Source organism: Eucalyptus grandis, chromosome 9, assembly GCF_016545825.1.
Source record: "Eucalyptus grandis isolate ANBG69807.140 chromosome 9, ASM1654582v1, whole genome shotgun sequence".
NCBI lineage: Eukaryota > Viridiplantae > Streptophyta > Magnoliopsida > Myrtales > Myrtaceae > Eucalyptus > Eucalyptus grandis.
The window spans coordinates 43191832-43216346 of NC_052620.1; the positions used below are offsets into that span (position 1 = coordinate 43191832).

General features: G+C 40.7%; 4 protein-coding genes across 4 annotated transcripts; 2 read left to right on the forward strand and 2 right to left on the reverse strand.

Annotated features, from left to right (window-relative positions):
* The first annotated feature begins 3509 nt into the window (after positions 1–3509).
* Positions 3510–9063, forward strand: LOC104419977 (transmembrane 9 superfamily member 1). The gene is made up of 12 exons (XM_010031824.3): positions 3510–3711; positions 4749–4941; positions 5024–5128; positions 5781–5798; positions 5882–5976; positions 6053–6205; positions 6454–6588; positions 6704–6870; positions 7028–7122; positions 7237–7610; positions 7716–7989; positions 8549–9063. The coding sequence occupies exons 1-12, from the start codon at positions 3631–3633 to the stop codon at positions 8614–8616; spliced, it is 1758 nt and encodes a 585-aa protein (XP_010030126.1). The 5' UTR covers positions 3510–3630; the 3' UTR covers positions 8617–9063.
* A 682-nt stretch (positions 9064–9745) lies between these two features.
* LOC104419978 (ferredoxin) lies at positions 9746–10465 on the forward strand. The gene has a single exon (XM_010031825.2). The coding sequence runs from the start codon at positions 9807–9809 to the stop codon at positions 10245–10247; it is 441 nt and encodes a 146-aa protein (XP_010030127.1). The 5' UTR covers positions 9746–9806; the 3' UTR covers positions 10248–10465.
* A 328-nt stretch (positions 10466–10793) lies between these two features.
* Positions 10794–18890, reverse strand: LOC104419979 (MLO-like protein 4). Its single transcript, XM_010031826.3, has 15 exons — positions 18413–18890; positions 17708–17765; positions 17374–17597; positions 17174–17290; positions 16996–17056; positions 16106–16197; positions 15619–15693; positions 14460–14545; positions 13334–13383; positions 13208–13248; positions 12954–13124; positions 12834–12869; positions 12441–12508; positions 12253–12313; positions 10794–11386 (listed from the first exon to the last, which is right to left on the reverse strand). The coding sequence occupies exons 1-15, from the start codon at positions 18533–18535 to the stop codon at positions 10955–10957; spliced, it is 1695 nt and encodes a 564-aa protein (XP_010030128.2). The 5' UTR covers positions 18536–18890; the 3' UTR covers positions 10794–10954.
* A 645-nt stretch (positions 18891–19535) lies between these two features.
* On the reverse strand, positions 19536–23106 carry LOC104419980 (peroxisome biogenesis protein 19-2). Its single transcript, XM_010031828.3, has 5 exons — positions 22671–23106; positions 22509–22551; positions 22105–22384; positions 21642–21958; positions 19536–19921 (listed from the first exon to the last, which is right to left on the reverse strand). The coding sequence occupies exons 1-5, from the start codon at positions 22714–22716 to the stop codon at positions 19876–19878; spliced, it is 732 nt and encodes a 243-aa protein (XP_010030130.2). The 5' UTR covers positions 22717–23106; the 3' UTR covers positions 19536–19875.
* Between the last annotated feature and the right edge of the window lie 1409 nt (positions 23107–24515).

The following is a 24515-nucleotide window of genomic DNA, read 5'->3' on the forward strand; positions in this document are numbered from 1 at the left end:
CTCAAGCTATTTCTTTTCCTACTTGCATGTAATATCAATATAAGTCCCCTTACACTCCCAATGAATTTACGCATGAATTCAAGCAACCGCATTCAATTATTAAACCAAACCCCCCCAAAAAAATGGCAAGATAATTAGTATGGCCATTGAACTAATTAGCGATGTAGCTTGGCATTAACATAACTCGGGAAATAGATGAAGTTTTGGTCAGAATGGCTTTGCTAGCGACTTCTGTGTGTGCATATACCTTATGTTGATTGTGAAGAAAATGGAACATTTCAAAGTCGATGATTGGGGCAAAACTAAGGTATAATGTACATTTTGCATCACAGTCTCTTTCACGTTTGATGAAAGCTTCCTCGTCAATAAATAGTGTTTCTTACCTTCATGATAATCAATTGCACAAATTTCATAGCATCGTCGATGTGGGCGATGCACGGCAATTGATGTATCTTGGTTAGTTTCCCCGAGATCGGGGCATTGGATGTGCATGTGCTGAATCCCTTTTCAGCTAAACCCATATCCTCAATACCCAGATATGTTCGCATAGGAAGTTGGACAGTTTATCATGGCCCAAGGGGTGGGATAAGGATCTGATTAGAAAACTAAGGGAGCATGGGTGCCTACTGCCCATCGACGATGCCGTTGTGCCGTTTTCTACCACCAGTCGGTGGTCGTCTGATCGTCGCAATCATGGGATCAGGTCTAGTCGTCGCCATTTGTCTTCTTGTTCTGGTGACCGCTCTATGGTGGTCACAACTCATAGTAATGAGTAGCGCATGTTGATATTGCTTGGGGGTCCTCTCATGAGTTAGATCTATTTCTGATCACAATGGTCCATCGCAACCCCTGCGCAAACGCAATCGCTGTTGTGGTGAATGGTGATTGTCATGGTGAAGCAATGTGCTCAATGGAGGTCGCCACCTAAATGGCGACCTCCATAGACAACGGTTGCTCCGTGTATTGCCATAGTCTAGGTTTCTTTATTTATTGAAAAGCAAGTAATTGCCAAAGGTAGTTATATTCACAGGTTATGGGCAAGTCAGGGTGTACTTGGTAACGTTTATGTTCGAAAATTATTATTATTATTTTTTTGGTAAAATTTGTTCGAAAATTGTTACGAGAACATAAATAAAAAAAAAACTATTTTTGTTCGATGAACAATTTTTGAACAAAGAAGAATACGTTTGGTAATTGTATAAAATTTATATTTCGAAATAGAAAAAAAAAAACATAAACATGTTTGGTAAACTTGTATAATTTTTTTATTTCTTTTAATTTTTAAATATTTTATTATATTTTTCTTTTCCTTTTCTTTTCTCTTTGGCTGGTCGTTGGCCACGGCAATAGTTGGCAACCAATTAGGCAACATCCGACGAGCTCGCTGGAGGCCAACCTCGCCTCTGTGAGACTTGGCCTCGCCTCGGCTTGGGAGGCCAACCTCGCCTAGCCAAGGCAAGGCCAAGCCTTGCCAGCTAAAGAAAAAAGAAGAAGAAAAGGGGAAAAAAAGAAACAAGTTTTGTGTTTTTTTTTTTTTGACCTATAAATTGTACGGTCGGCAGCGGCGGGGAGTAAACCGGGGCGACTTGAGGGGACCCACTCCCTGACTGCGGGGATTTGTATTTTTGTATTTTTGTATTTTTGTTTTTTCAAAAAAGTGTTAGGAACAAGAAACAAGTTTTTTTTTTTTTTATTTCTTGTTTACATTTCCAAATTTGTTAGGAACAAAAGTGTAAACAAACGCGTTTTGTTATTTTTTTATTCCTCATAATAAAAGAACATAAATTTTTATTTGGAGAATAGAAACAAAAATAAACAAACAACCCTTTAACTCAACATATACGGCCCACCCATAATAGATGGCCCACCCATAAAATCCATCACTTTTTAAAGTTATCTTTTAGCTTTTTATTATTCATTAAATCGTTATTCACAATCAGATCCAATCTCTTACCAAATAGATTTATGACATTACGAACAAACCCTTTACATTTTCTACCTTAGTTATCCTAGTCTCAATTCTTATCGTGACAATGAAATGCAATCTCAAGGATAATCAATTTCTTCGATCTCAACTTTTTCCTTTTATATTTTTCCCTTTTGGCCCGGTCCGGTAGATAAATGCTGTCAAGTCGATTCAAAATTTTCTCGGACGTAAAGTGTGGATTCAAGTTAGGCACACTTTGGTTGCCTAATGAGTTCTACTTATGCGGGCGCCGCTTCACCTCGCTTGAACATGATAAAACAATGGAGGAGAGGAGACCATTAAGAAACAAGATGAAATCGCAACTCTCTTAAATTGAATCTGATAAAATTCTGTTTTGATCTGCGTGTGGACCCTCGTTTCGCCAAAATGCCCGTGAATCTTTAAGATTTCCTCAGTTCTTGAACAAACTTAGAACGGCTTCCCGTCTATCTTGTCCGCGGGATTTTCAACTTCTTTTCGCTATAAATTCCTCTCCCAAAATTTATAAATCATTAAAAAAATCATGTTATTTTTCGAGAAAATTACAAAAAAAAAAAAAAAAAAACTCTTCTACGATTTGATGCTTCAAATATTTAAATATTTTATATTATCATAATAACCATTTCGTGCTACGGTTAAATTAAAATGTCATCATTGCAAGATTTATAAAAAGGGAAAAGCTTTTATTACCCAAGCATGTCCATCTAGTCATGTGCAATCTTTTAATTTGATAATGGATTCTAAAATAGAACAATCGCCTTATCTAGATGTTTCTCAAGTTAATTTAATCTGGAAGCATTTTTGGGTTTGAGGAATGACCAAAAGTTTTAACTTTGATTGCTTAGAATAAAATGGCCCACTCAACGCTCTATCAATTTACGTCATGGAGGTCAATCTAGAAATGCTACCGACAAGTTTCACGACATTTCTTTTACGGCCTTACAAATCTAGGACACAACTCGTGGATGGACTATGTATATAGCAAATCCTTATTTAGGTAATACCGATTATGTAAACATTTAATGCAATACCGCAATTAATTTCAAAGGAAAAGCTTATTGAATTATTCATATGATTTTTCATGTATAACTATCGTTTGAATGATAACGAGTCTCACGTCGGAAGACGTCTAGATTATGTTCACGTGAGCCCAATAAGGCAATTCCAATTTGGGGCTAGAGCCGACCCATCTAAGCTTCTTACCATGGATTTTATGAAGAATAATGTATCACTTTTGATCATGAGCAAGTCTGATCTGGATCGCGGCGTAAATATTAAATGAAGCCCTCTCAATAATCAGGTCTCAACAAAAGCAAGCCGTCTGACTCTTCATTACGAGGCAAAGGAATGCATGCGGACGGTGCACGGGTCCCCACGCGTCAGCATCCTGAGCATCCATTACTTACGTTTCACTGCACCGCCCGAGAGACGACGGAGGAGGGTAGACCCGGATCCATATAGCCCTCCCTCTTCCCGCACCCGGATTCGGCCAAAGGGAGCCAAACCCACTTTCAAGACCCGACTCCCGGCCCCCGCTCCATTTAACACTTTACCCCTCCCGCAGAAGAAGCTCGGGTACAGACGAAGGAGAGATTACGAGAAGGACGACCTCCCTCGGTCCGACTCTGACCTCGATTCAGATCCGACTCCCGCCGGCGACCGCCATGGTTCCCGCCCTCCGATCCCTCCCTCTCCTCCTCCTCCTCCTCTCCTCCGCCGCTCTCGCCTCCGAGTCAGATCACAAGGTAAACTCATCATCCTCGTACCCACGTCGGGGGGTTGACTCGGCCACTGTCCCCGACGCGGTTTCCCCGAATCCTTAGATCTCGTTCGCTGCCTCGCTTTTGGTCCCTAATTTGCCTCGGATCTGCTCTCCCTGGATTGCGCGGTTTCGGCTCCGGTGCTTCCCCGCTTCGATTCGAGGGTTCTCCGTACAATCTGGCGTTTCTTCGGCTTTAGATTCGGGTGCTCGGCGGCGGGGTTCGTGTCGGCGTGAGTGTCGATGGGTTAGTTTGTTCGGAGGAAGAACTGCGATGCACGTGGGGGTTGCCCGCTTGTGTGCGCATGCAGGGTCTTAGATGCTTTCTTTGGGCGTTCGCGTTATAATGTATGGCATTGCTCGGGGCGTTAATCTTCTTCCGTGCATCTGATTGCGAATGTCTTGCCAATTCTCTTACGGTCGGGCTAGATCTTTATACGTTGCGAGTCAGTGCTCAGTATTTTTAGTGTCAGTAGTTGGATCTCACTCGCGGATCATTACCCTAGTGCGGTTCCCACCATGATGAGTGCAAGGCACAAGCGTTTGCGCGTTGATCTCAATTGCCCAGTGCTGCTTTCTCCTCTTTTTTTCCTCGGCAGTGGATAATCTTGATTCGACTGTCGAGTGCTAGCTGCTTCTGCTAATATAGTTTGATCATTTTAATTGGTAGAACTGTGGCCTTAAGCTGGCTATAGGAACTTTTATGTTATCTTTGTAAAGACAAAGCTTCTGAAGACCACGATCAGGTTCTAGGTGAACTTCGTCTTCTTGACGAGCTTTCTGAAAGTCTTAAGATCTCATTGATTATAGTCACAAGGGAAGATACTCGCTGATAGTAATTTGATGGAACAAGAAAAGAATGGGAAGAAATTTGTTGACTGCCGATGGTTTTATAGGCTGCACATCTATTGCTGTATCTGTAAACTATAGCTCTATTTTGGCAGCAACAGCTCAATATTTTATGTTTCCTTATCCGAACAGAAGACGTACATTCTTGCTGACACTTTTTCACTTCTCTTTCAGTATCAGCCAGACGAGGCGGTCACCCTTTGGGTTAATAAAGTTGGTCCATACAACAACCCCCAGGAAACATACAATTATTACAGCCTCCCATTTTGCCGTGCTCCTGGCAATCCTGCACATAAGTGGGGTGGTCTTGGTGAGGTCCTTGGAGGAAATGAGCTCATCGATAGCCAGATTGAGATAAAGTTTCAAAGTATGCAGAGGGCCCTCATGTTATTTTTAACTTTTGAATCCAATGTTATGTGGAGCTTATTGTGAGATGTTTTCCTTTGCAGAGAAAGTGGAGAAGGGTGTCATTTGTCAACTTGAGCTTGATGAAGCGAAAGTCAAACAATTCAAGGATGCTATTGAGAATAGTTACTGGTTTGAATTCTTCATTGGTATGTAAACCTCTGTTATGTACTTCCTCGACTTAATATTTAGATATCATCAACCCTTATTTTAAGTTGACATATTCTGATAGATTAACTTACTCCTTACTTTATGCTGCTTGTCCACCCATAACTAAAGAGAGAACTCGATGGAGCTAGCTTTTTGCTAATATATGATGTTTTGACGCAGTCTAAGGAAAGCATAACTTTTAATACGTACAATTTGTAACACAGGAACCCCATAGTTGTTTTTTCTACTTCCTCCCTTTCCCCCTCCTTTTTTGTGGAGAGTTGGAGGGGGCTGGGGAGGCTCCTTGTAGAAGTCCCAATGATTTTATTACAGGGATTGCATATTCAAAGTGACTGGATATTATTCGCTGTGCTTAGAAGTGTGAGTGCAGCAGCCATGGCAGTTGAGACCATTACTGTATGCATGAATGGACGTTGTTTCTTTTTGTATGAATAGGCCCATGTATGTTCTATGAATTCACTAGGACAATTTGTGACATTGTTTTCGTTTTTTTCCCCTCTCCTTAATATTGATTAATATATTTTTTGTCTGGTGGGGTGAAGATCTGTTTTATTATTTGCCCATACTCATTTCAACTTGGTGTCTTTCTGGTTCATGCTTTGGGATATCGCCTGCTGAATGCAAGTCCAGATGATCTGCCTTTATGGGGTATGTAATTAATAATTATTGTTAGATTGAATTTTAAAACTTTGAACAGGCTTTAAGTCTCACACTTTTCTTTCCTGTTTTAGGTTTTGTTGGTGAACTGCACGCTGATAAGAACAGTGATACCAAACACGTGCTATACACTCACAAAAGCATCAGCATCAAATACAACAAAAATCAGGTGTGACTATCAGTTCATCTGTTATTTACAAGAGTTAAGGATTCTGATGCTTACTTACCACTATTCTTTTGGGTAGATTATTCATGCTGGTCTGACGCCAGAGAATCCAAAACCGTTGGAAGTTGGAAAGACGTACGATATGACTTACTCTGTCAAATGGGAAGAAACTACTGTTTCTTTTGCACGTCGTTTTGATATTTATTTGGATTACCCATTCTTTGAGCATCAGGTTGGTAGAGCGGTTTACTATCTTTTAGTTATGTACTTACATAAACACAAGAAGATTTTCGTCTCCATTTGCTTATGGTGTATTTATGTTCTATACACTCTTTTGCTCCTGTCATTTGTTTATCAATAATCAATAACCTTATGGATTATTTAGCAATCTTCATGAAAGTAGCATTATTTTAAGTTCCAGGACGTGCTGTTCAATTTGCCTTTTCTCATTGATTTCTGTGCACTTTTCCTCTGTGGCAGATCCATTGGTTTTCTATCTTCAATTCATTCATGATGGTGATATTCCTAACTGGCTTGGTGTCAATGATTTTGATGCGGACTCTTAGAAACGACTATGCGAAATATGCAAGGGAAGATGATGATCTGGAGACTCTGGTGAATCTCTTTTGATCTTTTGCTGTCCTCTCCTGTGCTCTGATGATTGGTCTCTTCTTTTTGATCAAGCGGTGTTGCTGACTAAATTATGATGACTCTTTAATGCCCTACCCAGGAAAGGGACGTGAGTGAAGAGTCTGGCTGGAAACTTGTCCATGGCGATGTTTTTCGGCCTCCACGTAATTTAGTACTGCTGTCAGCTTTGGTTGGCACTGGTGGTCAGCTTTCTCTACTTGTGCTCCTTGTCATATTGTTGGCAATTGTTGGAATGTTATATGTTGGGTATGTCTCATATTTTATGATTATTTGTGGGTGATTTTGTTTAATAGACTTTTATTAATCTGCTAGCTGAAATAATTTAATGCAGCTTAACTGTTCTTGATATGTGGAAATTGAATATATGTATTTTTTGGTCATGACATGAATTACTGTTGTTCAGGAGAGGAGCAATTGTTACAACTTTTATCCTATGTTATGCCTTCACCTCATTTATTTCTGGCTATGTTAGTGGTGGAATGTACTCACGTCATGGCGGTCAGTGCTCTCGACGTGTCATCATCATTTTCATTTGCCTTTGATCTTTCTTATTAATAAAAGTTGCTTTCTAAGGTGTGTTTTGCTGACTATGAAATATTGTATCTTGTGTAGGTAAAAGTTGGATCAAGTCGATGATCCTCACGGCATCTTTATTCCCATTTATGTGCTTTGGAATTGGCTTCATCCTCAATACCATTGCTATATTTTATGGGTCTTTGGCAGCAATTCCTTTTGGTACCATGGTAGTGGTTTTTGTGATCTGGGCATTCATCTCATTCCCCCTGGCTCTCCTTGGAACAGTTGTAGGCAGAAACTGGAGTGGGGCTCCCAACAACCCATGTCGTGTGAAGACTATTCCTCGTCCCATTCCCGAGAAGAAATGGTACTTGACACCCTCTGTGGTGTCGTTGATGGGAGGATTGTTACCCTTTGGCAGCATATTTATTGAGATGTACTTTGTCTTCACTTCTTTCTGGAATTACAAGGTGATTTCCAGTTCCCCTTACTGGAAGATCTTTATTTCTAGAACAAACCAATGGATCTTGATTTCCAGTTCCCCTCATCTGATTTGGCTCTGTTGTGGTTTACAGGTGTACTATGTTTATGGATTTATGCTGCTTGTTTTCCTAATTCTCATCATTGTTACTGTTTGTGTAACAATCGTGGGAACATACTTCCTCTTAAATGCGGAGAATTATCATTGGCAGTGGACCTCGTTTTTCTCTGCTGCCTCAACAGCTGTCTATGTATACTTGTACTCAATCTATTACTACCATGTGAAGACTAAGATGTCAGGGTTCTTCCAGACCAGTTTCTATTTTGGATACACCTTGATGTTCTGTCTTGGACTGGGAATACTTTGTGGTGAGTATGATGATGTCGTCAGTGATTGCACCAAAATAAAAAAAATGTTCATTGCTCTATTTATGCCACCCCCACCCAAAAATGAGGGTCTAATGCCTTTCATTTGCAATGTGAGTTGTAGATAAAAGACTTAGTAGTCAGCTTACTGTAAAGTCTTTCTTTTACATGATTGCATATTTTGGTATATGGTGATTTGTGCACATTCAGTTAGATATCTGGATGCAGCTTTGTCTAGGATGACACTAAATCCCTAGATCTTTTAGTCCATTAGGAAAAAGTTAGTAAATCAGTTGCTTTAAACATATATCTGCATGGTCTGCTTTGTAATACATGTCCAAATTTTTTTTTTGTGTCGGATTTTCTCTGTGATAGACGATGGTTTGTAACTTAGTAGGTAGTTCAGTACCTTACGAGAGTGCCATAACTTTTTCTAGTTTGCCACCAATGTGTTTGGAGTCTCTGTTAGCTCCATCTTTGTAGGCTGCCCATTAATTAAACGACTTGCAGTCTTCTTTTTCTCTTGGGGTATTGACCATCTATGTGTGATGATTGTACACAGGTGCTGTTGGTTATCTGGGCTCAAATTTGTTTGTAAGGAGGATCTACAGAAACATCAAATGTGATTAGAGCTTCATCATGGGAAGTGGGCGAAGGTTTTTCCCAGTACCTTTTGGTTATGGAGATGACAATAAAAATTGAGAGGAAGCCAGCCTATCTCCTTGCGAACTATTTAGAATGTCACCAGATGGTTATCTCGGAATTCAAGGATGGGGATGTACACTTTCTTCTGCTGAGCCTGGGGAGTCCTAAGAATTTTTTTTTCCTTTATATTCTAGCTGTAAGATGAATAGGGTGCAGGGATTGTTCTCTCTATCGGAAACTTTTTACAAATAGGTGCCCCAGTGGATATTTAATTTCTTGAGTCTGCTAACGTTGTAATGCTATTTTTGCTGTCTGGAATATGGACTTCGGCAGGAAAGGAGTTGATGAAAATGAATTTTGTGGTCCTGATAAAACATGTGCTTCCGCTATTGTTTACATGGAATATGCCAGTTTTGGCCTTGGAATGCGTAATCGCCCTCCAGCTGGTGAGTTTCTTTGGGTGTTTGCTATGGTTGCCGTGGCCTTGTTTTCCATTTTCGCTTTCTGGTTGCGGCTCCATGCGACTCCTGATGCTGTGCAGGTGTAAACATTTGGTTTTGCTGATTGTCAGCTTGGTCCTTCTAGGCATGTAGTAGTTGCTGGTAGAAGTTTCGCGAATATCGGCTTTTAATTGGAATTGGGAGTTTCCTGGACCTCTACATGTGTGTGGTGCACAGTGCATTTACTTGCTAATCACACGCTGGAGCGCTCTCGTGGTTTTGACCATCTAAAGAAATCTCTACCACTCACCAAACTAAACGAGAATCTCCTTTCTTCTCTCTTTTTCTTATGAGCCGCTCTCCTTCTCCTGGCGCTTATTATTTAACTGGAGACCATGAAAATCAATTGGCAGGAAAATGGACCAGAAAATGGGGGTTTCTTTTGTCACACGTACTATAAAAAAAGAACAAGAAAAAGAAAAGAGGGGGGCCAAGGACTATCTCGAGGGGGGAATGTGGCATCCACAGTCACCTTCCTAAGAGTCACCCAATTTTATCAGGTCTTGATGATAAGAGATAGATCAATTCACCAGGACGCGCCACGTGGCAAGTCATTAGCCAGAGACACCCCCTATCCTCTTCTCCTTCCCGCATCCAATATTAAGGTTCTCAAAGTCTTGACGGTCTTCTCAGTTTTTTTCGCACCAAACTAAGAGAGGAGAGGAGAGGAGCAAGATGGCACTAGCAGGAGCTGCACTGTCAGGAACCGTGGTGAGCTCCCCCTTTGTGAGGATGCAGCCTGTGAACAGACTCAGGGCATTCCCCAATGTGGGTCAGGCCCTGTTTGGTGTCAACTCTGGCCGTGGCAGAGTGACTGCCATGGCCGCTTACAAGGTCACCCTGCTCACCCCTGAAGGCAAAGTCGAACTCGACGTCCCCGACGATGTTTACATCTTGGACTACGCCGAGGAGCAAGGCATCGACTTGCCCTACTCCTGCCGTGCCGGCTCTTGCTCCTCCTGCGCGGGCAAGGTCGTGGCGGGGAGCGTCGACCAGAGCGACGGCAGCTTCCTGGATGATGATCAGATTGAGGAAGGTTGGGTCCTCACTTGTGTCGCCTACCCTAAGTCTGAGGTCACCATTGAGACCCACAAGGAAGAGGAGCTCACTGCTTGAAGCTCTCCTATATTTGCTTTTGCATAAATCAGTCTCACTCTACGCAACTTTCTCCACTCTCTCCCCCCTTCACTACATGTTTGTTAGTTCCTTTAGTCTCTTCCTTTTTTACTGTACGAGGGATGATTTGATGTTATTCTGAGTCTAATGTAATGGCTTTTCTTTTTCCTATTTCTGTATGAGGAAATAAAACTCATGCTCTATTCCTTTCTATTGCATTTATCGTGCAGACATCCCACATAAGTACGTATGTTTAGCATTATAGTATGCCGATGTCAGTCAGTGTCCGGGGGGGCGCTCTAAATTTACACAAATGCATTTAAAGCTTGCTTATGACAATAAAAGGATGCGTGTGGCTTGAAAAGCATCGGTATCATCTTGCTAAAGCCATGTTGGAGAACAGGACTCTGCAAACTCTGACAAATTAGAAATTTGGGTATTCATATTCATATGCTCTAGCCAAAGTAAACTCTCGTACGGGGCTGAGCGATATGAAGATTCCTTCGCTGCTTTTGTATCTCCTATCCCATCACACTCCGGAAGCCATTTTGTACCTTAACCGGCTTAATTGAGAGGAAGATATCCTCCAGGATTTTGGGTAATACAAGATAAACAGAGCTCGGTTTTTCTACAATATCGTGAATGTAGATGAGTATAATGTCATTCCGTCATCCTGTAACTAAGCCGATCGGTCTGAATCACGTGGTTCAGGTCTTCCGAAACAACTCTTCCAGAGTCTCATTTTGACCTTCCTGCCCAACTTCTTCCGCATCGTCTTCTTCGCCATGATGCGAGTGTGGCGTGCTCATACGCAAGGACTCGGACAAGTACTCCTCCATCCGAGACAAAAACTCCTTTTGCGGACGATCAGGAATATCGAGGACGGTCTCTATCTGGTCTATTGATGTGACCGTGTCTTGATTATTGAGGGAGGCTAGCGAAGAGCTCCGAGATAATGTACCTGATGCCACTGTAATTTCATCCCTCTCATCTATTGTTGATTCGAGCGAACAAGTAGACCTCACGGTGTACGAACGTACAGAATCACGCTTCGATTTTGCCTTCACTCTCTTGCACCAGCTATGGAGGGACTCCCTCACGCTCTCCGCAACCAGGGCTTTTTTGCACCGAGATCCCATCTACATACACACGAAATCAAGAGGCAATGACATGTTATGATATTAGAGGCAGTCGCAAAAACTTGTGCTGAGTCTTAAATTTAGGAGTACTTAAAAATTTAGTACTAACAAGATACAAATTACCAAAAGTAGACAATTATCTCCAGGAGCCAAGCTAACCTTGTTGAGCATCTAACTTTTCACTTAGCATCTACTCAATGCCTATCAAACAAGATCGTTCCTCAAGTTCAAGTAGTAAGTCCACGAAAGTCACTCCTAGATAAAAGAAACACCTGCGCGCGCATTTCTGAAGAGTATCCTGGGGGCCGATGGTTGCTAATTAGGAATAGTAAGTAAAATGTTATGAACTCGGTCAGAAAATGTGCACTCAAGTCGAACTTTTTCCTCTTTAGCTTTTCAAATTGATGTTAGAACTCGGAAAGGTCATGTGAAGGGAATACTTAGTTCCAGTCTTAATAATTCAAGACTACGAATTACTACTACAGTAGCCGCAGAGCAGACAAATATGAAGGCAGAGTTCCATTATCAAATGGTCATGCCTATTGCTTGCCGCTAGTGACGCCAAATCAACATAAAAGCATTAGGTTTGTCACCAAATTTAATAAGGCTTCTACAGAATACAAACAATTGTTACATTTGCTCCGAATTGATTGGATTCATTCGACAAACAGTTCATGAAGAAAAACCAAAAGAAGCACCTTCGGACTTCTAAGGTTCCTGTAATGACATACCCAATTAAGCAGGCTAACTTGAGGATTATACAAGATATGTTGACCGAATGAGATCCACCTTCTTCTCTAAAAGGTATTAACAAATAAGTTTGTGCGTTGAGGACTATATTTCTACAGTAGAAGGCAAACACTGACCTGTGTGACAATTACATTCAGGGGAACTGTGCTATTACTGCACCAGAACTGAACGATGACCCTGCGTTGAAAATTGATTGGGGAACAGAGAAGAAATTAGTTGACAGATAACCCATAAGAATAATAAAGTAGTGAAAATTAGGAATGATGAAATAGAAGAGATTTGCAACTCAAACATAGAGACTTACCCAGAAGCAAGGCGAATGATTACTAATAAATGGTTCTTCATGAAGCATGACCTTTGTTTAAATCCCCACTAAACGAGAAAGATAGAAGACTCTGTAAGCTGTCACCATTCAATAATTGACAGGCACAGGTAGGTAGGGAGGGAGGGGAGGGAGGAGAGGGAGAGAGAGAGAGAGAGAGAGAGAGAGAGAGAGACAGCAACATACAATTAACGGGAAATAAGTTATTCATTGCATTATCATTCACAGTCCAAAGAAAAAAGTTCCAGGGCATATATAACTGAAAACCATTCCATGGACCCCCAAGAACATTTGCATTTTTTGGCCACGCATTCAGTTCAAGCCATAAACGATTGCATAAAAGCAAGAATACTAGAGAACAATAATCAATCTTACCAATGCCCAGATAAATGTTGCCATCTCGAAGGCATTCTGCACAGCGAGGAAGATGACTACCGTCAGCCAACATGACCACGACAATACATTCGCATGCAAAATACAGGCAGAGGGTGTAACCTGAAATATGATGAACTGTATTAATTGTAACAATATCTCTGGCTTTCCGAACCAAAACAGATCATCCCGAGGCTTTACTTGTGTTGCATTGGATGGACCTGTGGGCTCTCCAATTTCAAGGGCTAGTGAAGAGACAACATGCTGGAGCTTTGTCCCCACCAACATGACAAGCTAATATGCACGAAACAAGTTTCAGTTACACAACCAACAAATTGGTCCACTTTCTAGAATACCACGGTGAAGAAGGCACTCACAATGGCAGGGATGAACGAAAGCCAGAAATAAACATTGAGACCTGCAATTTTTCAGTTTTGTTAACATATATATACCACAAGTTTCCTATTTGCACTTGAAATCGTATTCTGAATATGACAAGTTACCATGGACATTCACAAAGATGCAAATGATAGCATAACCCCACAGTGGCCAACTGCAAAAGACAAAATTGAGACTCCATCAAACATGGTCGTGTCTGTGAAGCAAAGGAATATCATTAAAGAAGCTTAGAAAGTAAAGTAACAGAATCTGCTTTATGTCTTATTTTGACTGAGCATCGTCTATTATGGCCCTTAAGAGCAGCAAAGTTTCCATATGTAGTATGGGGACGATGTCTTTCCAGACATTATGTGAACTGAAGTCTTGAAGGACTTAAAAAGATCTCATTCTCGTTCAGAAACAACAGAAGTCAATTGAATACCCAGAAACTCAGGTAATTCAAGCTCTGGTATCCCAAAGGTATGCAACAATCACATTCTCTCTACAGAAACTATCGAAGGAAAGAAAGTGAGAAAGTAGAGATAAGAAACTACACGACATCCAAGCCAGTATAGTCCAGTCGACATCAATCATAACTTTCAGACCATGTAGCCCAAAGAGGAAATTAGGTGTTGCCAACTTGATGCGAATAATGACTTAGACATGAATTAAGAACTGTTTAGATTAAAGACATGCTCACAACAGCAGAAGTCATAGAGCTAATTTTTCTTCAGGTTTAATCAGTTGACAGTAATTACTAGGGGGTATATTCTCATATATGACAGGAGTGAGGTTAGAACGCATTGGCTCTAGTATCTTGCATGATGCCATTACCAATCCTCAGCCACATCCAAATAAAACCAATTTTGCAAGTAGGAACACAATTAACGCATCCATATGAGGGTTCCTCACTCTTGTACTATGTCCATTGCTCTAGTTCCAGTGGACTCCGCCCGAGAGGAAATCTTTCTGTGGTTTACAGAGGCATGTAGTTATCACTTATTAATCTGCGGAAACATTGTCAATTGTTGTGGACTAGATAATTCAATAAATTAACTTTTTGTTTAGTGCAGCAAAGAAGTCAATGGAGAACCCCTTTTCAAGGTTCTAGTTGAACTGCGCAATATCTGTCCTATGGCGACTAGGTCTGATTGCTCATAGCTTGTCGATTTCAGCATAAAAGGACATTGTGCAGTGAAAAGATATCTGATAACCAAAGAATCAGAAGACAGGTAAATGCTTAATGCTAACCTGATTCCCAAAATACCTTGAAACTCATCTTCCATGCTTCGTACCATATACTTGTGAAAATTGTAAGAGTGGGGCAAATTGTGTTTCTGGATACCATTAGAGCAATGTAAATTAAGAGAAGATTTCACCTTAAAAATCAATCTCAATAAACTAGGAAGAAGAAATAATTGACGTAATGTAACAGTCAGTGCAGATGATCTCGTGTCAGCAACATTTTGCTAACCAAGAAGAAATTATTAAGTTTGGTAGACTTGTTCCTTGTATTATTCTGAGGTAGATTCACTTGCTGTCTGTGCTGTTACAAAATGTCAATCAGCCAATCCTAAGATTGTGGCTCCTTAAGCTTAAGTCACATTCTAGAAATTTCTACTTCTTAGAACTCAGTATTCAATACGATGCAAAAATCCTTCTTTCTGACTCAATTTTATTTCATTGGCCAAAGAAGCTAAATGTTCTCTTCTTTTCACCAAGCACCGAGGAATTCAAGATAAAGCTAAGTCGTGGAAGTCCATGAAAAACTTATAAAGAATGCGGTAGTTTTATTGTCTCTTGCCTGTATATATATATTTCTTCTAGTATGTCTGTGAGATATTATCAGTGCACATTTCATGGAGAACCCTTGAAGGTAATGATATTTCTGTGATAACCTAGCCAGTGAACTTTTCATCACCTGAAGAGAACTAAGATATTTCACTTATGACAGTCTCATAAGTTAATGACTAACATATTACTCTTGAACTCACCAGTTGACCATTACATGACCGAATGAGTGATCAAGTAACTCACTAACGCAATTATATTGTTTCAGCTTATAATCATGCATCATAACCAAGCATGTGCCACTTCCGATTGATTTTAACTAGAGATGGCCTAAAAAAGTGCATTTAATACGTTTTTAGGTATATGAACATTATTGAAATAAGTTTCCTTATGTTTATTTAAAGTATGTATAGGCTTGGTCTTCTGCTTCTAGGTTCTGCAATGTTACTGCCAGGATGAATATTATTTCTAGTTTGGAGGCTGTGTTTAAGTAGAAGCGATAAGAATAGAAAGCATGTCCCTCTCTTGGTCTCACATAGGGATAGAGAGAGAGAGAGAGAGAGAGAGAGAGAGAGAGAGAACATGTGTAACAAGGAACGGACTGAAGTTAGATACCTACAGTGATGAAACCCAAACGTAAAGCCAGGTAATCTGATCTTCGGATGGAACTCCTAAATTGATGAAGGAAGCAAAGCTGCACAGATATCATATGGTGTCATTAACGTATGTATATACAGCACGAGATCAACTTCACAAAGGTTCATCAGTCGAATAAGCGTGTATCATAAAGTAATGAAAAATGTCTCATCGGAAGAGAACAAAATACTGAATATTGCAATTCAATTCGAAGCACATAAATGAGGCTTAATGTCCCGTGGCAAAGATAAAAAATCCCTTGCAATAACTAATGAGTCCTTCCTCCTCACTGATTGCGCCCAAAGGCATAAGAGACAATGTAAGGGACAAACTAAGAGATTGTCTACTTGCTTCGGCAGTCAAACAAGATGGTTGACTAAGAACGCAACTAGATCAAAAAACATATCGGCATAAACAAAAATGCCTTGCGGTATAGAAAAAAGTCCAGAAAGAAGAGTTATAGTAATTACTATCCAAATAAGGACCCTATTCCGGCTCCATGGATGAGACGTGTGGTGAAAAACAAATGTAGACTGCCGCCTCATAATCTTGGCTTTCCTTGCTGTAAAAATATTAAAACTCGAGCTTAGAATAATTACAAGCAGTAACTTGTAAACGGACAAGATCAGTATCAATAACCAAGTCCATCTAGTACATCTTTTTTCATGAATAAAAGAAACACGATGATGGGTTGAAAAAAGGAGAAACTTTATTGCACAAGTAAGACACAGTAAATCATTCTCTTTTATAGAAACAGTCGGCAACTGGTTATGGAGGTCAACTTTTGACTTATTGACGAGCTCAATCACCAACAAAAATGTCTATGAAACAAGGCTCTTTTGGGGGCTTTTGACTCGTTTTTAGGTGGAAGAGCGTACAGCTGCAGTTCTAAAGAGAGCAATAGCAATGTACTGATTGCAAAAAGAAACCCAATTAACTTTAAAAGTTTTTTTTCTGGTCAGCTGAAGCTCACTCTAGAAAGGAAGTAATCTATCCACTTATTCCAAATAACACCAGAATTTCTGCCAATTACTCTAGTTTCTATACCATTGTCCAGTATCTAATCTTATACAAAAATTTAACTGCTAGAATCTCCACGCTGCTTGTTTACCTTGAAGGAAGACACAAAATCCATCAGCATCCTGTTACTCAAACCTAAAAATACCTACTCTTTTGGTAATCATGTCGCAGAACCTCTATTTAACTGAAAGGACCACTCTCTTTGCATAATAAGAACACAAGGCAAAGAAGATAACAAACAGAAAGTAGCAAATATTTTAACAAATAGATATTTGCATGATTAGCAATTACTATTAAGGAAAATGATTTTTCTTGATTTCAATCAGTTTAAATGACTTACCTTGGACATTCCCTTCAGTAGTTGAAGTAGCCTGGTTTTCCCATTTCCTCCAGCTGTAAATCTGCAGAGGGTGCAATTAGGGATCAAATACAGTTCATCAAAGAAATCACGGTCCATATAGCAATGCCAATATGATATACTAGTAATAATTCTATCAGATGGAGGAGATGAGCCTGACCTTGCTCATGGCAAGGCCAACTGCCAGGCAGCTATAGAGAACATGGGTAATACCAAGGACGAAGAGAAAACGGTGAAGCTGCTCGAGACCTTCATATGAAACAAAAGGTTCTCGGCCCTGAATTATGCAATGAGCAGTCTGTTAGATATCTATGTGAATAGTTTAAAGATTGATACCTATGACTGAGTGCGACAGACTACCTCTCCACATTGATGAGACAGAGCTTTAATTCCTTTCGGAGGAATATCAGTCTCATTCAGAAAAGAGAAGGAACTTTCAGACACAACATTCCCTGCGGTTTCAAAGTCCTGTTCGGAGCATAGATAGAATTTGCTGCTGAAGAGAGATGAGTTAACGCAAATCTGAGAGATCCAATTTGCCCATTGTGCCAGCAGTAGAGAGATGAGTCCAAGCAGCATCAACTCTATCGAGCAAACAAATCAAGTAGGAGTCAACTTATACTTCCCCCAGGGCAACCCGCCCCTCGTTGGCCGTAGACACACAAATTCGAATTTGAATCTTCAAAATACACACCTTCCTTAATCTTCACCAAGGAAACAAAGAGAGCCTTTCTCCTAGTCTTCTTCAGCCACTGCAGAAATCACGTGTTAGTACTTTTACACTGAAAAGGAAGAAAATTTTTTTCATTCATTGATTAAACGTCTGAAGCCAAAGAACAAAATGTGAAAAGAAAAATTTAACTAGAAAAAGTACTTGTTGCTCCAATTTTGGCAACAAAATGAACAATCACTTATTACTTCCACATTCTTGCCATTAGTTGACTTCCACTCCCGCTGACATGGAGTTGATTTATACACCCGCAGTCAGTTTTTTTCCAATATATATGTAACGATCACTTCAATATCGCACTGTTGCCTCAGCCGGTGAAGTCAAGTGTCAGGACTACAGAAATTTTCTTCTCTAGTACTAATAAGATCATAAATTCCCACCCACTGGAAAGTAAAATTTCCAAGGACATTTTGGACCCAGAGACAACGTGGCATGAGGAACTCCAACTCTGAGATTTAGGGGAAAAAAATAAACAACAAATATTGCAACATCGCCAACATCCTTGAAGCATAAACCAAAGCCACAAGACCAAAGAGGTACTTCCCAGATAACAGTCAACTTTTTAAAGAGCATCTAAAAGGACTATCCGCGACCAAAACAAATCACTCTAGGCAAGAAGAAGTGGAGGATCAGAGAGAGAGAGAGAGAGAAGGGGGCGTAACAGCTTACCCTTCCAAATCTGTAAATGGACCTTTCCACGAATAGGCACACAAAGACTAAGACGGTAACAACTGAAGCAACCAGATAAGTTGGGGTCTCGGCCAGAGACCTGCCTTGCTGCACAGTGTCCATCTTTCACATCAGATTGTTGTGCAAACTCAGAGCAAACTTTCACTTCATTATTTTCTCGGGAAAGTTGAGAACTCTTTCAGAGAAAGCATAAGACCCAGGAACAGAAGTGAAGTGAAAAGAGTGACACCTATAGATCCGGGAAACAGGGGGAAAAGAAGGAGCCTTTTTTTTCCTTCTTTGTTTAACGTTGTTTTTCCCGTTCATGCGTCACAGTTGAGCTCGTGCATGTGGGTTGTTTGACCAGGAATCTTACAAAGCGAGCTCGTTCAATAATTTAGCTTATTCCGAGAAAGCGTACGTTAGTTCGCCTTCTGATCTGTGAAGCAAATGCCAACCTTCCATTGCGCGGGAATTGACACAATCTGTCTCTCTCTGTCTCTCACTTCCTCTTCCCGAAGCGAACGAAATCATAAATATTGCAGGAAATGCGACCCGCCCACGTGCATCTCTCTCTCTCTCTCTCTCACTCTCGCTGGCCATCATTTTCTTGGAAGCTGGAAGGAGATTTGAGAGATCTGGGTCCGATTAAATGGTAACACCAGTTGTCTTGTAGGTAGGCCCTTTCCTTTGGCCCGAAAAGGAAGTGTCCGTAGGCCAGGAAAATTAATTACCTTAGGCCTATGTTCCATCATTACCTAATGATCCGGTAAATATGGAACCAAAGAATAGCGGCCGGCGGCCGTCGTTCCTCATCCAACATAAGTCTTTGCTAGTGTAGGAGAAGTTCACGTGCTTGCTGATTGGAGATCTGTTGTGAAAAGTGTGAACAACGCACCACAACTAGAACGACCCCTCTTAATGGGGAGGGAAGAGGAAGTGATGTCTGATAAACAATGTGACCATAATATGAAATAAAGTACGGTTATCATGTAATAGCCCACAATATGCTTATTGCAATACAGCCGAGTGAATAAAGTTTCGCATTTTCGTGAGGCGGCACATCTCTTCTTTCTCATGTACAAATGAAAACGGTACCGAAACGAAAAGCATAATGTCAATTAAGTACTGAGGCCAGCATTATCTGCATCATGATTTTCTCATTTTGAGACAGTAAATATAACAACTGAAAGAGCAAATCGCTCACCCAGAAATCTTACAAAACCAGCCCTTGAATCAAATGATATCCTTCAATAACTTTATCAAGAAGAATACAAGCCAGATCCTAAACGACCTAACTAAAGACACTCTCAAATTACACTGTTTCCCAGAATTTTTTAGATTAGGATATGAGAGATGAATTGCATTTGACACAGAATACTGAAAAAACACCAATCATATGGCAGGCTAGCTTTCTTCTCCTCTGTTACCCGTTGGACCACGAAGTAAACATCACAGGGACATCACATTATGCAACAATTTGGCTGAGCCTCCAACATCTCAGGTGATCTGCACAAGTTAAACTTTCGTAAGTCCATTGAACGAATGAGCTTAATCTGCTACTTGTTTGCAAAGCATGTTAAAAGGATGAAGCATTAAAGCACATTCACCAAAAATGAATATGGTAAATGGTCCATATAAAGCTAAGACACACAAAGGAGAACACAAGACGGAAAAGCAAATTCTCCCTTTAGATGCATTTCCATTGTCCCCGGGGAGCAGGTATCTAGATTCTAGACCCTTCTTTTGGCCATAAACGTAACTCTGAGCTCAACTTTAAATTCAACACTAGCCTTTCAACAAGGCCTCATGAACAGACATCCGCAAGGAAAAAGTTATCCCTGATGGGTAACGCCCGAATGACATCCAAATGTCATCAAAACTGTGCCCCAGCAAACCAGGCTGCTCATGTTCTCAAAGCGACTGGGAATTTAATGGGCTAAGAAAATCTGGAAAATAGAGGGGACTATAAGGAACCTAAATGGAAAAAGATGAAGAATGGATGAATGGACAACTAAGTGTTCTCGAGTCTCAGCACGTTCCTTTTGTCATCCCATACATAATCATATTCAAGCAATTAAGCACCCAAAAACTGAACAAGGATAGGGTTACATTTTCCAGAGTAAGAGATAAATGACTGAGGGAACTCGGCACAATGGTTTTGAGCAAGTAAAGGAGCTAATTATGATGTCAAAACCCAGTAGACATGCCCAAAAACAGTTCTTTCTCCCAAAACAATGAAAGCCAAGCCTAGATATCGATTAAGCAGTTTCCCTTCTTCAGTTAAATAGCCACCCAATGGCTTAGTAGTGTCATGTGTACTAAGCCCCCTCATGATGAAGATGCCATCCCACTCTATGATACCTTCATTCCAGCAATAGGCCAGAGTGAAGCAGCAGTCTTTTTGCCAAATGTTTCACCCAATTCTTCTCCCAAGCTGAGCACCAATAGAGTCTTCGTCAGGCAAGGTTAAGTTGGAGTTTATTTCAATCAATCCTTCGGCTCAGAACTCCTGAGCAATGACTAGAAGCTCAAAATTGATTGGAGAGTTTGTATTTCCAAAAATCCTGAAGCTCATTACATCGTCTCCACGAATGGGTACTCTATTCTCCCTCAGCTAGTTCCTTTTTCACTCTTCAATGCAGTCATGAAGTATGCCTTTAATACACAACTTTGATTTTGATTGGTACAAACATAAGGAGGAGAAACCAGAAAGAGACAACAACCTTAAGAGGAAGCACATATGCTGCACAATACTTGAAATTTTGCATTGTTCATTAACAGCAGGAACCAACATAAAGAACTCTCACAGGGGCATTAATAGACACTTAGCCTTAGGAAACTTTCTATGGATGGACAATCCCAATATGAGGTGAGTGAATATATGCCCCTACTTCACAAATATGAAGCCGAGTTTTTCTACTATCACAGTAAATCCAAGAGGAGTTACCCCAATGTACTATTAAATTGTGGACTTGAGAGCATACGTAGGGCGATTTAAAAAGGTAAATTTGCCCATGAAGCATCAACTTTCCCCTTGCAATGCATAATCCAACTAACTAAGGGAGAGAAATTTTCAAGTAAAAGAAAAGGCCAGACATCATAAAAATTGTCAGTTCCCTAAGACATATCTGACACAAATCACTGCTCACAGATTTCAAACCAGGAAAGAAAAATTCAACAATAAGAGCTGGCCTACATCGAAAACAATATAGTTGAGAAAACTTACAACTGGCCAAGACTTGCTAAGTCAAAATCAGGAGCCAGCTCCCGAACAATATCATTCGGTGGTTGACCACACTCCTGCATTTTTTGCATTAGCTCAACAATCTTAGTGATATTATTTGGATCCTTCTCATAGACTTCATTAAGATCTTTTATAAGTTGATATTGATGGGAAAAGCGATCATAGTCTTCTTTGCTCAACGTCGCTTTGTGGTCTTCCAACCACTTTGGATATTTCTCTCCAATTTCCTTCATTGGTTCATGAAGGATCTCCTTTGACAGCAGATGCTGCATCATGTTTTCCATCATAGATTCCATATCCTAAGAAGACATCAAAAGAAAAGAGCTATCAACAAACTAAATTGTCGCTCCACTGCTTAAAAAAATGAGGTGAATGGGCAAGCATTATATCGCAGAACCACAATTCCCAGCCTGCACGCCAAGGATCATACTCAATTGATTTATACCTGAGTGCCAGCAAGCTCCTCGAACTGCTTGACCCATTCGTCCAACATAGCATTACCACCCAAATCATCCGCACCAGGGACAGATTCTAATCCTCTGACAGTTTCCCTGGTTTGTTCTCTGAGCTTATCTAGAGCTTCAGCAACATGGGTCGTGTCCTTGGATGCCATTTGCTTTCCCTTTTGCTTCTTACTTCTCAAATCAGGCAATCCCATCCCCAATCCTTGCACCCCAGATGGCAAAGGAGCCACCTCTTGCTTCGTCGCAGCACCATCTCCACTTCTACATAAAAAAAAAAGGAGGGGGGGGCAAAAATCGGTACGGTCAGGAGCGCCGACAAAAAATTGTGCCCACCGACTATTCGACGATTTGAATGAAAGAGACAAGACCGAACTAGAACAACCACCTGGAAGAAGAAAGGTTGAGACTCTGGAAATCGTCCAAAGCACCTGAAAAAGCCATCGCACGAACTCAATAAACCATTCGGTAAACATCCCCGCCGTCTATCTTTCTGAGAAAGGGAGGAAAAGAGAGAGAGAGAGAGAGAGCGAGAGATGACGAAACTCACTGTCGAGGAGTTCGTCCAAATCATCGGCCTGGTGGTCGGCGGCCATGGGGGAAGCGATTCCTCGTATTATCCAATGGCAATCGCGAGTGACAACGTTGTATACCAGCGGAATTCGAGGGCTTCAGAGCCGCGTCAAATGGCGGAAGGGAGGATGACGCTCGCTCTGCTGCACATCCGAAGAAGAAGAAGAGGAAGACGAACGAACGACGACGACGACGACGAAGGTGCCGAGGAAAAGAAAAAATAAAATCCAAAATCAACGATAAAAGATACAAATCGGGGCGGTGCGACCGACGGTGATTTCAGGGACGGCGAGCCTAAGAACGCGGATCGACGGCGTGGATTGAATCCCACCGAGCGTGGTCGCGATACACGGTCGATTTCACCCGTGAACAAATTTCTGGACCGGGCTATTTTATAAAAGTTTTAATACTTCCGTGTCGGAAGACTGGCCGGCTAAAGCTCGAACGAAGGTAATCCTATTTCCACAGCCGAAATGGCTTCTCTCACGGCCTCATGAGATTAAATGACGATTATCTCCTCCGCATCGAACGAAGTGCTGCCTCCAGATTCTGATTGGACAATTCCTCTAAATGGACCCAATGCTGTCGGTCTCAATCGATGCTTGTTAACGTGTGAGATTCCAATTCCTGCCTCGCTTGAAATTCCTTGTTTCCTCACCGACTTCCACTCACCTCTTTGAGTGGAAGTCGGCAAGATCATGTTTAGATGAAACTAATCTGCAAGATCATTTTTTTTTTTAATTTCCTGGTTGAAATTTAGCAAGCTTAGCCAATTCTTGTTAAGAGTCATATCGATCGATGATGGCCAGTTCCACTTTAGGCTCCCTTTGGTTATCATAAAATATTTTCCTCTTTTTTTTTTTTCAGTATTTGAATCTTTTGGAGAATGCAAAAAGAAAATAGATTGGAAGATTTTTTTTAATACAAATGTTTTTTGATAAATCGTATTTTAGTAGTGCATTAGGAATAACTTTGATTTGAATGATATTTAGAAAATCACACTTTATAAATAAAAATTTATATTTTTATTATAAAAACTTATACTAGTGAAGGCCTCGAGTGGCTAGCAAGTTGCCACCAAACCATATCTAGTATCGTTGCCCAGGTAATTCATATTTGGCTCGCCAAAAAGTTGAACCTTTTGCCAATAACATTGAGGCCCTGTTTGGTTTAGCATTTGGAATACTCTTTGAGGCTCTAAAGGGGTTTTGTCAAATGCAATTGCATTTGGTTCAATTTTGGGGATTTTGGAGAGATGCAATTGCATCTCCAAGGGGCTTCAAGGGCTTTGGGGGAATGAAAGGGTAGAAGTCCATTGGAAAGTTGCATTTTTCGGAGTGCGACTTCCGGAACTATTCATCTCTCTTGTGGAGAAGTCGATCGGAGGTTGATGACCGCCGGCTAAGGGGTTGTGTGCACCGGCGATCGCCGCCCCGAGGGTGCTCGACCTCGACAACCGTCCCGAGATCCGGCCATCCGTGGTCCGTGGCCGAACTTCAAAAAAAAAAATATTGACATATTTTTGCTTTTTTAATTTAATAAAAGTCAATTACAAATGCAAAATTTGCAAACGGTATTTTGGTCAAAGTTATTTTTCAATGCAAATTTTATTAAACGATATTTGTATTTTGAAAAACCTCATTCATCCAAAGGTATTTGCATTTCTGCAAATGCATTCCCCAAAAAACAAACCAAACGAGCCCGGAATGAGGTGAGTACATTTTTAGAATCATGAAAATTTAGTAAGTACAGAATTGAAAGAAAAAAAAAGTATTAGCATTCCGGAAATGCTCACAATCCAAAACTCATTTGAAATTGTGCT

Excerpts from the sequence above, each read along its gene's own strand:
- LOC104419979 (XM_010031826.3), bottom strand. The coding sequence starts at position 18,535 with ATGGACACTGTGCAGCAAGGCAGGTCTCTGGCCGAGACCCCAACTTAT. Across the intron at positions 13,384-14,459 it reads CAAGGTATTTTGGGAATCAG|TTGGCCACTGTGGGGTTATG; the intron begins GTTAGCATTAAG and ends TGTCTTTTGCAG. Across the intron at positions 13,249-13,333 it reads CATCTTTGTGAATGTCCATG|GTCTCAATGTTTATTTCTGG; the intron begins GTAACTTGTCAT and ends GAAAAATTGCAG.
- LOC104419978 (XM_010031825.2), top strand. The coding sequence starts at position 9,807 with ATGGCACTAGCAGGAGCTGCACTGTCAGGAACCGTGGTGAGCTCCCCC.
- LOC104419980 (XM_010031828.3), bottom strand. The coding sequence starts at position 22,716 with ATGGCCGCCGACCACCAGGCCGATGATTTGGACGAACTCCTCGACA. Across the intron at positions 22,552-22,670 it reads TTTGGACGAACTCCTCGACA|GTGCTTTGGACGATTTCCAG; the intron begins GTGAGTTTCGTC and ends TGGCTTTTTCAG. Across the intron at positions 22,385-22,508 it reads CTCAACCTTTCTTCTTCCAG|AAGTGGAGATGGTGCTGCGA; the intron begins GTGGTTGTTCTA and ends TTTTTTATGTAG.
- LOC104419977 (XM_010031824.3), top strand. The coding sequence starts at position 3,631 with ATGGTTCCCGCCCTCCGATCCCTCCCTCTCCTCCTCCTCCTCCTCTCC. Across the intron at positions 3,712-4,748 it reads CCTCCGAGTCAGATCACAAG|TATCAGCCAGACGAGGCGGT; the intron begins GTAAACTCATCA and ends CTTCTCTTTCAG. Across the intron at positions 6,206-6,453 it reads ACCCATTCTTTGAGCATCAG|ATCCATTGGTTTTCTATCTT; the intron begins GTTGGTAGAGCG and ends CCTCTGTGGCAG.